The 16,316-nt window shown below is 33.0% G+C and overlaps 2 protein-coding genes across 2 annotated transcripts; one reads left to right on the top strand and one right to left on the bottom strand.

Annotated features, from left to right (window-relative positions):
* Positions 1–1,275: 1,275 nt before the first annotated feature.
* On the top strand, positions 1,276–1,785 carry LOC122300754 (ethylene-responsive transcription factor 14-like). Its single transcript, XM_043111631.1, has one exon. It carries the CDS (start codon positions 1,276–1,278, stop codon positions 1,783–1,785), a length of 510 nt encoding a protein of 169 aa, XP_042967565.1.
* Positions 1,786–4,458: 2,673 nt separating this feature from the next.
* On the bottom strand, positions 4,459–6,556 carry LOC122280500 (protein TIFY 10B-like). The gene is made up of 5 exons (XM_043091421.1): positions 6,325–6,556; positions 5,809–5,995; positions 5,113–5,396; positions 4,958–5,015; positions 4,459–4,746 (listed from the first exon to the last, which is right to left on the bottom strand). Exons 1-5 carry the CDS (start codon positions 6,461–6,463, stop codon positions 4,620–4,622), a joined length of 795 nt encoding a protein of 264 aa, XP_042947355.1. The 5' UTR covers positions 6,464–6,556; the 3' UTR covers positions 4,459–4,619.
* Between the last annotated feature and the right edge of the window lie 9,760 nt (positions 6,557–16,316).

The following is a 16,316-nucleotide window of genomic DNA, read 5'->3' on the forward strand; positions in this document are numbered from 1 at the left end:
GAAAAACAATGAACAGTAGATCAATGGTTGGTTGGGCCATTTTTTCTCTAATGCCGAGGAGGTGATCATCATATCTTAGAAGACCGACAAATGATTCTACAACGAACAGCGGCGGTAATTGGAAATAGCAACACTCATAAAGGCGCACTACATGAGTGACGCGCGCAAGTTCTCAACGATACCAAAACATAAAGGCACACACTTCAATGGGGGAGATGATACAATTCAGCCCTTATGTTGTCAGCATTTCACGTATTACGGTCGTGTACTACATATAATTATGCTTTTACAAAAATTAAGGAAATGATCAAATGTGTTGAGTCATGTTGGGTTATCGTATAATTAAGAATATCATGAATCGTGATCATATCCCAAGCCGTGATAATGATATTAGAGCAACCTAATAATGCGGTGTGACGACAATTTTGGCAAAGTGAAAATGTGATACCACCAACAAATGGTATCATCATGGTACTTTACAGACTCTTTGAGATACCACCAAAAGGTTGGCTGCTCTCGCGCGGGGCTCAGGGCTTGGCCCAAAGCCATCGTTGCAAAGGAATCAAGTAATGATCCATTTGTTCATGAGAGGGGCTTCCGCTACTATTGATGTATCTTCTCAATGCTATCACGACATACATGAGCTCAGAGAGAGAGTATCCAGTGGCTTGTGCCTGCGGGGTTGGGGTTACCATACATGGCCTTTAAACAACGATAGACAACCATCGTCACAAACTAATTGGGTGTTTGGTCCCATAATCCGTATTTTTTTTTTAATGTTGCATTTGTTCTTTACGTGTTTTGATCCTTTTTATACTGATGAACTAATTTCTTAGGTGGGAGAATCTAAAACGGTCCGTTTAACAACTATTAAATTATGATAAATAATAATTTTAGTCGTGAGTCTGCAAGTATTATATAATTATTTTTAAAAAAATAAATAAATATAGGACATATATAAAAAAATTAATTTTTTGCTAGTGAACCATACTCATTTTCAAAATAACTGTATGGTGTTCACACACTTGATGTTTAAAATGTAATTAATTATTCATGTACCCACGTTTTTTAACCCCGTAAAGATTTTTTATTTAAAAAAAAAAAAAAAACAACTTGTTGCCTATGGTTGTAACATAAGCCTAAACACACATGCAAACTATCTAAAATGGCCAACAACAATTTAACAAGAGTAATTCTATTCATAGGCCGGTTTGAGATCATACACCACACACTAATGATGTGGCAAACCCGGTTTATTTTAAAACGGTCTAATCTATGCGAATCTTTCGCCGTGTTCCCTATGCTTCCCCTCCCCTCCATCTGCAGAATCGTTTTCGTGTTTCCTCTGCACTCCCTCCCTCTGCCAAAGAATTTCCTCCCCCGTGTTCCCTCTGTGCTCTCCCTCCCTTTGCCATATCTCTCTCTCTCGCTCTCTCTCGTCGACATCCCTCAAGAAAAGCCCTAGATCTAAGAAATCTCCCTCGAACGAGGGTCTGGCTGGAGACGTACGACACCGCCAAAGAGGCAGCTATGGTTTACGACAGGGAGGCCATTTGCCTTAGGGGCCCCGACGCTCTCATCAATTTTGTAAAGCCTTTGCTTTTCATCACCTCCATGCCTTATGGCCCACCATCACAACCAGAGGCTAATACTGAGAGTCACTCAACAAGTAGCACTGCTTCGGTAAGCTCTACTCAACGACAAGATATCGATGTTGTAGGGGTTTCCGATTACGATTCTGGGAAAGAATCTCACAGTCCCTATTCTCCAACTTCTGTTCTCTGATTTCAACCCGTTGAACTCAGAACAAAGGGGAAAAGTGACTGGAGACCAGCTCAAGATCAAAGCGATTGCGCTTATGGGTGGTTGGATCCATTACTATTGAAATATCATTTTGAGTCCAAAAGTCCTTCGCAGATTTTTTGGACGAGATGATTTTACTGAAACTAGAATATTTTGACACATTTGGTATGGTTGAAAGATCACTTACATTACTTTTTCTTTATTTTTTACATCTGTTCTTTGCTATATCCATTTACCTTTCATCACTTTCCCTCTCAAGATGGTACGTAGTTTTTTTTTCCCCTTTTAAAGGAGTAATTTATTCATCAAACTATGCTTTTGTGTTAGAAACCTTCCCTGGTGATGTAAAATGGTAAAGAAGAAAGTAAACAAATGTTGGAAAGCCACAAGAAAATGGATGGTCAACAGTTGTTTGATAAAATTCATCAACCTGAAACTGCCTGATATGTGTTTATTGCCTACGAGACTCATGTTCAGCATCAAATCAACATTACAGCTTGAACCAAAAAATAAAAATAAAATGCACAAAGGAGAAAAAAGGCACCAAAAGAATAAGAATTCCAAACATTGTACGCAGGTATGCAGACAAATGTGGGTGTTCTGTGTTTTACTTTTTAGAGAGAGAGAGAGATTTCCATAGAGAGAGGAGTGGAAAGAGAGCCCCTTTAGAGCAGAGCAGCACGACAGCCTACCGAATTTGGTGTTCTTTGGCTGATCAGAGGCACACGTACTGTAACACGACGAAGGAAAGAAATCCGAAGCGTGGAGGGAGAAGAACATGGGAGGAGAATTCGAATGGAGGATTCGGAGAAAATTGAAATTGTGCACAACGTGGGGTTTCTTCTTCCTTCTAAATGAATCGTTTGAATAAAAATAATAATTATAAAAAGCCAACTCAGCTGGTGTGTGGTGTGGGCGGAAGATTGGGGCTTAAGCGTAGACTTACTCATTTAACAAAGCCATGACAGCCTCAGCTCCAATCAACACCAATACATGCAAGTGAAATCACCCAATACGTCCGTCTGGACCTGTGGCAACTCAAAGCCCACAGATCTTCCACAAAACCAAACCTCTCAATCCCATAAATAGATCATGTGGATTCTTAAGAACAGATATCTGCGTTCCAAATCAGTACTGCATAGGTACCTTTTTCCTATAATTTAATAAAAATTTTAGAGATTTTATTAAAATCACATTTATATCTAGATTTCCATTTTAGAGAACTACTGTATCCTGAATTATTTTTTATTAATATTTTATTTTAATTATTTACATTTTCTATCATACTTATCTACTTCCAATAATCTATACTTTATATCGTATTCATATTTATTATAGTTTTAAATAATAATTTTAAAAATAATTTAAATAATTACCAAAATAGAAAAAAATTAATTTTAAAAATACTATCATACCCACAAAAGATAATTTAAATTTTTTTTTAAATATTCACTAGAGTAATAGTTCGAAACATAAGAAAAGATATTGAGTAGTTAAGTTTGTAAATAGAATTGAGAGAAAAATGTAATAAAAAATAATAGAGATATATTATTTTAATAAAATAGAGAAATGATAAATAATGAGATGTAGGAAGTTTTTGAAAGATGATTAAAATTTAAGAAAATTTTTTAGAGAATTGTTATTTTTAACTAAATTATAAGAAAGTTTATGCAGAACTCAATGTGAATTCTCTAAGCCACAAAACCTAAGTTGTCAAACAACAACTGAACCTAAGTACACGTACCACACGGTATCAAAGTTATATGGACGATTCTATAGCCACCACTAGGAACTCTCGTTAGGTAAAAAAATTATTATTTTTTAATACTTTTAAATATTTAAAAAAATAATAAAAAATTTATAATAATATTAAATAATATTTTATTAATCACAAGGGGGAAAAAAATCTGATTGCCTGAACTCCCATCCAAGGTCCTTCTCTTACTCTTTTGAGGGTAGATTTATTGCTGATCATCTTTTTTTTGTGTGGGATTTGCTTCGATAAGCCACCCCACAATAGAGCTTAGCCATGTGTAGACCGAAAGGTCTCGCGAAGCGGGTCCCCGGATGGTGTAAGATCCTATCTCGACGCAAGATAAGCAGCAAACGTAGGGATCCCTAACTTTATTCAAGTTATATAATGGCCACCTAAACGCACCAGCAACCTAACCATCGTCACCTTCTCCTTCGTCGAGGAGTATTAATTATTGCAGATTAGTTGACCGGACATTAATTTACCAGGCCAGGTCGTATGCGACCCAAAACAAGCACGCCAGCACTACTCAGATTTTAATCGATTCAAACCCGGTCGAGGTTTCACGATCCTGCCATCAGGTTGGATGGATCTATATTCGTACGTGTACTATATATATAGCTGCTCCGAACTCGAATTCTGTCAGATCCCATCAAATCTGACCATTCACAGCCACCATGCATGAATATCCTCGATATATACATGAAGCACAACCCACAAAATGGGGGCAGGGATCGATCGACGACCAATAAAAGCCCATTTTCTTTACATACACGGTTTTTGCCTTGGTCGCTCTTCCACGTGCGAGGATGTTAGGTTAGGTTACACGTGATCATGAAAGATTAACATGAAAAACTTTTCAATCAGACGAAGCAACTGAAGATCAGTACGGAGATTTCAAGTTATTTCCAGAAACCGGATCTAATGGATTAATAATTTATACAAAGTGTTCTAAATAAGAAAACCCAAAAAAAGGTACAAAAAGCAACATCATAAGTATAGTTAGGATTTCAAGCCCCCGGAGGGCGATAATCTGTCATAGAACATGGCGAGGTGGTCTTCACTATAACTTAAGCTCAAGCTGTTTTGCAGATTCACCTTCCATGAGCTCGATCCATGGATTGCTTTCCTCGGGCTTGGGAGGAGCTCGGGGAAGTGGGTTCACTTGATACGGTGCTTTTGCCGCCACCCTATCAATGAAGAAGCAAAAACTAATTAAAAACGAGTACAAACCAATAACTCATCGATCAAACAAAAACGAAAGGAAAAAAAAAATCACTATTCAACAACTTTTGCCAAAATCTACCCCAGGTAGCTTGGATACAGCTTAGCAAAAGAAGTTTTTTGAAAGAACATATTAATTTGTTTCCTTTAATTTTCATCTCCTATATAATTTCCTACCTATCCTTCCTCTTCTCAAAGAACCGGTGGAGCGAAGCCCTCCTTGCAATTGGCAAATCTGAAAAGTAGAAGAAGATAATACATTAGTATGAAATGTCTCGAAACCCTTCACTAACCTTCCGCATAAATCATTCACAAAAAAGCATGGCAATTACCAGAAGCAATTTCATGAGGTTGTTGTTGATGGCGTTCTTGGGCAGTATTCTTTTCGGACTTGGCTACAAGTACAGTTGATTCAGGAGACATAGATCTTCCTGAATTAACTTTGTCCATGCCGGGAGCAGAAACAAAGCCACCGGAAGTATTAGAGCTTCCCTTGCTAACTAAAGCCACGATCTCCCTTGCCTTGTCGGCCGGAAAGTCGTTCAGTACTAGTACTTGGCCGGCATAAAATATCGTCATCTGGGCCATCGTTGCAGGCTCCTTGAGTGCTGGTTTCCTAATACCATAAAAAAAATACTTATAAATTTAGCGAAAAAGTAAAACGGTTAAAGGATTGAAGCTTGAAGCTGAGAAAATAACTAGAATGCCCATATGGTACTTCTATCAGAGTGTGCTTTATATTTATTACATGCATGAACTTTCCTTTCCCTTTTATACCCATCACGGAAAAAACTAAAATATGATAGGGATGTGCGGATGCATTTGCATTCTTTTGGTGCTACAAGTTATGGGTCTCCGGTAATTTCACATAACTCCAAACGTGTATTGAGTAACAGGACAATCATCAACCATTCAACTCTAAACTAACTTGCGCCTCAGAAAAAATAAACGGGATATCAGATATCTTCCTTAATCTTCGTGCATATGTCGAAGGGCGGAGAGAAGAAAACACAAATTAGGCCACAAACCTGGAGTTATTGGCCGCAACGTCGATCGAGTTTGAGGGACGGAAACAGTCCAACTGTGGAAGAAATTCCATGGGTTGCGCATTTGAAGGAGCCACGGCGTTCTGTCTCAAAGCCTCGGTTGAATTGATCTCCATTTTTGTTAATAAATCTTTAGTGGTTGCCGCCGGAAGAGATCTTTCTGGATTTTCTGAAACGTGGCCAAACAAACTGTAAGACACTTTGATCTTAAATCGAGACTTCTTGCTAGCCAGACTTATTTATTGACGAAAAAAATAAATTAACATATGTTTAAGAAGGCGTTTCCGTTTGCTTAATGAGAAATTCAAAGGACAGAGAGAACAATCGATTCATCTGAATTTAATTACCCAGTTTCGAAACCGAAAATTAGCTCTAGTTTTCTGAACTGCCGGCACAAGCCAAAAAACGATTTACAGAAAGAAAAAGTGAAGGAGAAGACCACCCCAAAAGACATAGGACGATAAAGGGAAAAGATAAAAAAATAAAAATTAATGGCACCTTTGGGTTCCGGTTTCCGAGTGATTCCAAGGCTGAGATCTCCGAGATTTCCTCTCTCCTTCAAGTACTGGCTCAAGAGGTTGCATGTCTGTGCAAAATTGGACTTCTCCGATGTCGACTTAAAGCCGGGCTTCAACATGTTTGAGTGGAAATACAGAAGCGGAAGAAATGTTTTTTCACAAGAATGAAGTGCCGTTTTGCAGACTTCTGCTTTGAGAAAAATTGAGGCGAGGATGGGAGATATATGGGGGCGCCTGGAAGGTGTTTACTTGCATTAGCACGTGCTTCGAACCTGATAGGCTCTTAGCTGTCCTTAGATTTTTTATTTATTACAAATCTCTGAATTTGGACATGCAGATTCTTTAGTATTTTTTGGTTTCACGCACGTGTTTTTTGCATCCAAAAAAAAAAATTAAGTGGAGACAAAAGTAGTCATCCTATTCAAAGTTCAAACCAAACAAGTCAATGAAATCGAAGGTAGCGACGGCATCCACGAGATGCTAGTGGAACTTGATACATTTACAGGATTGCCCTTATTTGATATAATAGTGACTAGCCGACGTCCCGTCCAATAAAGACAAATCACTATAACTTACACTGAAGTCAAGTCTAAAGACTTGTTGCAGAGTAAGACCAAGTCTTTAAAACTAATTCAATCTAATTCAATCGTAATAAAAATGAGTCTTTAGACTCATTGCGGAATAAGGCTCAATCGTCGAATCTCTTTTAAATTCAGATATGAAATGAGATTATTTTAAATAAAATATAAAAAATAAATAAAATATTATTATTATTATTATTTTGATATTTAAAAAAATTTAATTAAAATTTAAAAATTTTAAATTATTTATTATATTTTATGTAAAAATTTAAAATAATTATAATAATAAAATAAGATGAAATTAGATGATAAGAATCATGCCACGAGGCACACGACTTTTAGCTCCAATGTGGTCTGGTTTTCAGTATTCTCTGTATTTTTCTTTGACCATTTAAGAATTAAATTGAAAAATAAGAGCATTGGCAGATAAATATATATGATAAATTAAATTTTAATTATTATTATTTTTTTTTTTTTGTTATCTTGGCAGTGTAGCTATGGGTCTATTTGGAGTTATGTTATAAGTATTAAAAAGTATTTAAATAGTCTTAAAAAAAATTTAATGGATAAAATATGAAAATAAGTTATTTGGATGTAATATATTAAAATATTTTTTAATCTCAACTAAGTTAAAAAATATGGCATATTTTTTCAAATAATGCTGAATGTAGTTTCAATTTTAAAAAAATTGTCAATGGGCAAAAATAACTATACAATTTTTAGATAATTATAACTTTTAAACTCTAAACAATATAGTCACAATTTTTAAAAAAAAAAATCAAAAAATCATCATTTCTACATTAGAAAGTACGATTTTTTAAACAAATATAAAATGTTTGAAAACGCTTTAAACATATGGTCAGCAAAGAGTAAGTGTGACGCCCCCAAATTCCGTTTGGGATCGGACGGATATTTGAAGCGTCGAGACATGCAACACAAGGTTACCTGCCCCCGTTCATGACATATAAGATGCAATGTTCCTAACGTGCATCTAACATTATGCAATATTCGCAGCGGATAATTTTTTCTTTAGCAATACTATACACCAAATTGAAAATATCCCAAATGCTTAAAACATACTTCATACATAAAGACCCATTGAATAGATCACAACACTAGTCCAAAATGGTTATGATCCAAAAAGTACTAAAGATGCAACTCCATTGTACAAGTAGTAATTTGCGTTAACTACTATATTAACATTGACGTCGCACCATCGCTTAGTCAACTGTGTCTAGTTGATCAGCTCCTGATTCTCCTTCAGGTCCTGTAACAAGATCTACCATTCGGGAGGAATGGTAGTTGGGACTACCAAAGTGAGATTTGATTACAAATCTCAGTAAGTTAACAAAAAACTTCCACACAAGCTAATGATGCATGCATGACAGTAAAAGCATAAATGCATAATCAAATTCATAAGTAATTAAAGCATAACTTGGCGTACAACATAGCATAATTGACATAACTTAAATTGAAACATGAACTGAACTTGACTTGACATGAACTTGATTTGAAACTTGACTTATCATGAACTTATTCTGAAACTTGACTTAACATGAAAAAATACATACTCCACAGTTGTTGTGGCCCCATGTATTCTACGTGTAAATACATACTCCACAGTTGTTGTGGCCCCATGTATTCTACGTGTAAATACATACTCCACAATTGTTGTGGCCCCATGTATTCTACGCAAACTTGACTTAACATGAAAAATACATACTCCACAGTTGTTGTGGCCCCATGTATTCTACGTGTAAATACATACTCCACAGTTGTTGTGGCCCATGTATTCTACACATCACAATGCTGTTAAATGCATACTCCACAGTTGTTGTGGCCCCATGTATTCTATACATACTGAATGTACTCAAGATGAAATGTGACTGAAAAACGAAAGGATTGGAGCCCTGACGTAACATAACGTGATTTGAACATAACTTGAAATACATGACCAACTTGAGATAGAAACATTTCGTAACATGACATAACATATAATAGACAACATATTTAACATGACAGAATATATTATGTAACAGATAAAAATTGATGACAGAATAAATTCTGTATAATAGATAATTACGTGATAACTTGGCATGGCATGATATATATGATAACATACATACATACACTGTAGTTCATTTACTTAGCACACATACACAGTAGACTGCCAGTAAGTTAAAAGCTAACTTACCTCGATCTCCGCGTTTCTTATAAAACTTCAAGTGCGATCACGAGGAACTGTAATTAGTGATTCTAAAAGTTAGAACTAAATCACTAATAATTTGAAATATGGAAAATACTAACTTAAAGAGTAAAATTTTCATTTTACTCTCTACATGTGGAAAAATGACCGTTTTACCCATAACTTAAGGATTTTGCATACTAACTCCAAAAGTTTCCAAAATTTACATTCCTCATGTAAATTTTGTCCTAAACTTAAATATCAACTCAAAAAAATTTAAAACAAAACACAACTATGGAAAACACACTATGGCCGAAACATCCATAGGTCATTTCCCTTGATTTTTTTGTTGCAATTCTTTTCAACTTCAAAACTCATGGTTAAATCAAAATTTTACAACAAATATCTTCCAATCCTAAGTTCAAAACCATACTTAAAACATCCATTTAGAAAAAGCTAATAATCAACACCAAACTTTTTTGTAAAAAGATCCAAGCACTTGAATCACAAGTTTTGACCTTAAATCAAAACATCTCCAAGAGTTTCAAAAATCAAATCTTACTTCTAACATATTCATAATATCATCCTAACATCAACCATGCTTTAAATCATCAAACCAAAGTCACCAAAATCACAAAATAACATTTGGAGTTTTTGGTTTTACACTTAGTCTAAAAACAGAAACTTTTTCCTCAACTAGTTTTGATAAATCTCTTGATCTATGACTTATAAATATATGATCTTCAAACCAAACCATCACATGGTTTAAAAAGATGTCCTAAAACATATATAAGCTTCTAATTCAAGATCACATGGTTAGAAATTAACCAAAACATAAATTTAGCCAAGAATATTCACATTTTGGCTTATTTGAATATCTCTTTACATAAAATTTCATATCTTTGAAACTAACATCAAATATCTTCAAAATAATAATATAACATGTATATAAGATACTTAGGATCCTCCAATAAAATTATTAAAGTCATTAGAATAGGTTTAGACCACCAAAGAGTTAAACTTTCTCAAAACAGAAACTGTTTTTCTTCTTCCAATTTCTAAGTTTCTAAATCTAAGAAAATCTTTCATCAAAACCTTTAATCATGCAAAAATTCTCAACCAATAGTCACATATACATGTTAACAATACTCCATAAAAATTTCGGACCAATATCTATCCATTAGCTTGGTAAAAAACGCAAAACTATAACATATTCTCCAGTTTATCTCCCAGAATGACCTTTCTATAGTTTACACAATATTTGACTGACCAAATGATTTTCAAATGGGGCAAATAAGATATCCATGTAAACTAGACTAAAAAAGGAACAACTTATATGAAGGAGACTTTATGATAAAACATTTACAACAGCTTCGAAATGGGCGTGCAAAAGAACTCCTAAAAACTGTCCGAGAGAGAGTGTTTGATAATATTTTATTGGAAGGTGTAATTGAAGATAAGTTCATGGGTGCTGGCTGGACATATTTATGGACGAGATAAGGGAGGTGATAAGGCTGGAGTTGAGAGTTGAGTGTGGTTTTCTCCCACCCAAAATATCTATAAAAGATTATCTCATAATATTCTATCCAATAATATCTACAAAAAATCAACTTAAGATATTTTTATCTAATAATATCTATAAAAATCAACTCAAAATATTTTTACCCAATAATATTCACGAAAATTACCTCAAGATATTTCTTTTTATCCAATAATATCTACAGTTTTGAACAGACGTTTTGTCCGAAAATATGAAAAAATGTTATTGCGCCATAAGACTTTAAATAACCCTCCGAGTCTAATGGCACAAATCATAATACATTTTGACACTTCTAACTATCTCCAATAATCAAAAACACACTTCTGATACCATAGTAAATAATAACACTAACTATGTAGTTAGACAAAAACCTATACGATTAATGGATTCGTGAAAACTTATGGGGTTTTCACGAGGTTTCTAAAGTTAATAGAAATTTCACAATTGAATTTCTAGCGGGCTATTACAGTAAGTAACTATTTAATTGTACAACTTATTATTTAAATTATAAACTATAAGCTCTAAATTATAAATTATATTTTTCACCATAATCTTAAACATATACCATATAGCCAATCTTTTTTTTTTAATCACTTTGCTCTTTTTTTCCCCAAAGATAAGCTCTGGCCAACTCTTGATTAAATAAGTCACTTTAATCTATTTTACCTAGATCATTTGAAATATATCCTTGTTAAATTAGTATTTTTTAAAATAAATTTATCCAATCTTTGTTTTGGTATTAAGTTTTATATGGAAAAAACAAAAACCTAATCAACTTTCATAATAACTCAAAAAGAATTAGATTACTACCTAATTTTTACAATCAACTTTTCAAAGCGTACTACCTATTTTATAGACACAATACAAAATATTTCTCAACAAATTTTTATCTAAAGTTCTAACTTTTACGTACCTATTTTTACAAAACTTAATACGAAATATGTCTCAAGGTTTTATAGAAATTATTGAAACCAAATATGCTCTTGGACCTCTGTATTACTTATTGAAATTCTATGAGTTTTCAAATATCTCCATTATCAATGTTTGTAGGCTTGGTTTCAAATAGTAAAAATGTTTTATTTTATCTTATTATTATAATTTCTTTAATTTTTATATAAAATATAATAAATAATTCAATATTTTTAAATTTAAAAATAATAATAATATTAAAAAAATAATATTTTAGTTAATTTTTAATTTTTATATAAAAATATCTCATCTCATCTCAATATCTAAACCATACCTTAATATATTAACAATCTATTTTTTAACCAAATATTCTAAATTATATTTGAATTAAATAACAATAGAATCTCATGTAAAAATGAAGGACTATTAATTGAATTATTATTTTTATTTTTATCGCTAATGTAATTTGAAATGCAAATACTTTTTGCAAACTAACGGAGTTGAACGTCTAACGCGATCAGGTGGCATTGATTTGGAATTTTGGAGTACTTACGTGCCGACACTGATCGAATCGAGCGTTCCATTCAAGCAAGCGCGCGTGTCACGTTTCCTCGAGGTTCTACGGCCTACAATTTTAATAGAGCACGTTGAAAAAAGAATTCTACAACTTACAAATCTAGTGCGCTGTGCGCGGTTGTCATTTCAACGTCGCCTTCTTTTGCAAAGTGTCGTGATCCTACGCGCCAGTGCTGTGAGACACACATTTCACGTCGCTGCAAGCCTGCAACTCTCTCTTTGTTGAGAAAGGCTAGAGATACGGGAAGGAACATACGGAGCAAAACACTGTAAGTAAAATTTGTTTTTGCCGATATTATATTATTCGTAAGTTTATTTATTTATTACTTATTAGTACCTACAAATATTATTAATATAGAAATTTACTACAATATAAATAATAGATAAATAATTAATCTAATTATAGAATATGCAAGTATTTTATATTTCTTTCCAACAAAAGTAATACATCCCTAAGATTCTCGAAAACTTGTCTTAGAAAAGTGGGAGTGAAACTTCCGTTACCGTATAGACAACAAAAGTTGTGCCCAGTAAACACTGGAAGTTCAAGACTAGAAATTTATTAATTTAGGCCTCCATTGTTTATATAAATTTAAATTATTTTATATCATTTTATTATTATAATTTTTTTAAATTTTTTATATAAAATATAATAAATAATTTATTTTTTAAAAATTTTAAAATAAAAATTTATATTATAATAGTATTTTATTTAATTTTTAACAAAATATTTAATTTTATCTGAATTAAAGTGTGTAATCAAACATGCCCAGCCTAAAGGGTAGTCGAATCGACAATCGTTATCAAGTTTGGCTGGAGGATAGGGGCAAAGACTTTTTGGGTGCTGGAGACTTGGTAAACTTTGACCACAAGGCCAGGTGAAAAAGATGACGGAATAATGTCATTGTAAGTTATTGGTCATTTTCATCTTCTACAAATTGATTGTTGATATTCAAACCAACCCAATAAAAATAATAGGAAAAAACAAAGAGGAAGTTCTTTGGGCCTGTTTTTTTGGAGAACTAAGAACATTGATAATGGATCGATAATCTCAATCTTTAAAAATTAAAAAATAACAAAATTTAAAAATATGTTATTTTTTAATTTTTAACTAATCATTTAACACTTAAAATCTATATTAGATTAGTTATTATATTTTTTATAATAATAATAATTTTTTATTATTTATATTTCTTTAATTAATTTTTTAATACATTTTTATTTTACTTTATAATTTTTAATAACCTCTAACAATCATATTCTTTTTTATTTTCACAATCTAACAATCTATAATATAATAATTTCATATGTACATAAATGATGAAATCTCATATTATATAAATAAAAATCTCATATATACAATCCATAAAAATTTTATATATATAATATAATAATATTAAATGTGAAATGAATGTGAGAAGAAATAATAAAATATTAATTTAAAGAAATTATAATTATTTTCATATATAAAATATAGAATAAATTTACTATAATTAATATTTTATCGAAAAAATATTTAACAAATTCAATATGTATTCAATTTTATCAATATTTTTTAAAATATAAAAAGCACTTAGCCATCAGTGCCAGTGCCCTAAAGTTGAATATTCAACAACCTACTGTGTAAGATAGCATTTCCTCTCCATGACCAAAAATGCAGCGACTTGACTTGACTCTGACATTGATTGACAAGGCTCTTTAATTTTAAAAAATGATTAGAATGTTATAAAACTATCGAGCGGAGAAAAAGAGAGAAAAAGAAAGATAGAGTCTAGAAAAATTATGAAATTTATGAATTTCTTAAAAAATTCAACGATATATATAGGCGTACAAAAGGAGCTATGTTAGCTTACTATACTGCACTATGCACTATGCATATGTCGGCCAACTCATTATGCTAGTACTATGCTAGCACTATACACTTTGCATATGTCGGCCAATTTACTATGCCAGTACTATGCACGCACTATGTACTATGCATATGTCGGCCAACTCACTATACCAGTACTATGCTAGCACCATGCACTATGCATTTAATGGCTAGCTCAAGATGATCATACAATTTATTTTACAACAATGTTATTTTACAACACTCCCCCTTTGGATGACCACGTATAATGAATATGCCTCGTTAAAACCTTGCCAAGGAAAAATCCTATGGGAAACAAACCAATGACGAAGGAAAAATAGTACAATATTCATGTGTACCGTAAAATGCTTTAAGATTGCCTCATTAAAACCTTGCAAAGGAAAACCCAGTGGGAAAAAACCTTAGCGAAGGAAAAAAAGTACAATCAGTATAAGTTTTCAAGACATTACTCTCCCTGAAAAGTGCATGATAAAAGGTCTTCAAGTCTCCGCATTCCAATGTTCTGCACAATCTTCTTAAATGTTGCAGTTGGTAATGCTTTTGTGAATAAATCTGCCAGATTATCACTTGATCGTATCTGTTTGATTTTAATTTCACCTTTCTCTTCAAGTTCATGAATATAAAAGAATTTAGGTGAAATATGTTTGGTTCTATCACATTTGATATATCCTCCTCTAATTTGAGTAATACAAGCAGCATTATCTTCGTATAAAGTTGTTGGACTATTATTAATCACTGGAAGGCCACACTTTTCTTGAATATGTTGGATCATTGATCTTAGCCAAATACATTCTCGACTTGTTTCATGAATTGCAATGATCTCTTAGTGATTTGAAGAGGTAGCAGATAGTGTTTGTTTGACAGATCTCCATGATATGGCAAAATTTCCATAAGTAAATACATATCCAGTTTGGGATCTACCTCTATGTGGATCTGAAAGATAACCTACATCTGCATATCTAACTAATTGTGGACTTGAACCATGTTGATAAAATAATCCCATATCAACCGTACCTCGAAGGTATCGAATGATATGTTTAATGCCATTCCAATGTCTTCGAGTTGGTGCGGAACTATATCTTGCAAGTAAATTAACTGAAAATGCAATATCAGGCCGAATGCAATTTGCAAGATACATCAGGGCTCCAATTGCACTGAGATAAGGTATTTCAGAACCAAGAATTTCTTCATTGTCTTCTCAAGGACGAAATGGATCATTCTGCACATCAAGTGATCGAACAACCATTGGAGTACTCAGGGGATGAGCTTTGTCCATGTAAAAGTGTTTCAAGACTTTCTCTGTATAATTTGACTGATGAATGAAAATTCCATTTGGCAAATGCTCGAGCTGCAGGCCGAGATAAAATTTCGTTTTGCCAAGATCCTTCATTTCAAATTCATTCTTTAAATATGTAGCGGTTCTTCTGATCTCTTCAGGAGTTCCAACAAAATTTAGATCATCAACATAAACCGCAATAATAACAAATTCGGAGTCTGATTTCTTAATAAAAACACATGGGCATATTGGATTATTCTCAAATCTTTCTTTCAATAGATATTCGCTAAGGCGTTTATACCACATGCGTCCAAATTGCTTTAACCCATATAAAGATCTTTGAAGCTTAATAGAATACATACTTCTGGATGTACTCAGATTAGAAGTTTCAGACATTTTATATCCTTCATGGATTTTCATATATATGTCATGATCTAATGATCTATATAAATATGCAGTGATCACATCCATCAATTGTATATTCAATCTTTTTATAACTGCCAAACTGATCAAATATCTGAATGTGATTGCATTCATAACAGGAGAGTATGTTTCCTCATAATCAATTCTCGGTTTCTGCAGGAAACCTTGTGCAACAAGTCGTAATTTATATCGCACAATTTCATTTCTTTCATTACGCTTACGTATAAATATCCATTTATATCCAACGGGCATTACACCCTTTGGTGTTTGTATAATTGGTCCAAAGACTTATCGCTTTGCTAGCGAGTTTAATTCAGCTTCAATAGCTGATTTCTATTTTGGCCAGTCATCTCTACGTCGACATTCTTCGACAGTTTTTGGCTCAATTTTTTCATTACTTCTGATAATGTCAAGAGCCATTTTATATGAAAATATATTGTCTACAACAGTTTTATTTCTATTCAAAATTTCTCCTGTACTCATGAAATGTATCGAGATCTCGTTATTTTCGGGTACCTGTACCTCTTCAAGGGAAGAAATTTCATGAAATACCTCTTCAGGAGGTTCTTTCTCAGGAGATTTACTCTCTTCAGGAGCATCAATTATTATAAT

This window comes from Carya illinoinensis, chromosome 1 (genome assembly GCF_018687715.1).
Source record: "Carya illinoinensis cultivar Pawnee chromosome 1, C.illinoinensisPawnee_v1, whole genome shotgun sequence".
NCBI lineage: Eukaryota > Viridiplantae > Streptophyta > Magnoliopsida > Fagales > Juglandaceae > Carya > Carya illinoinensis.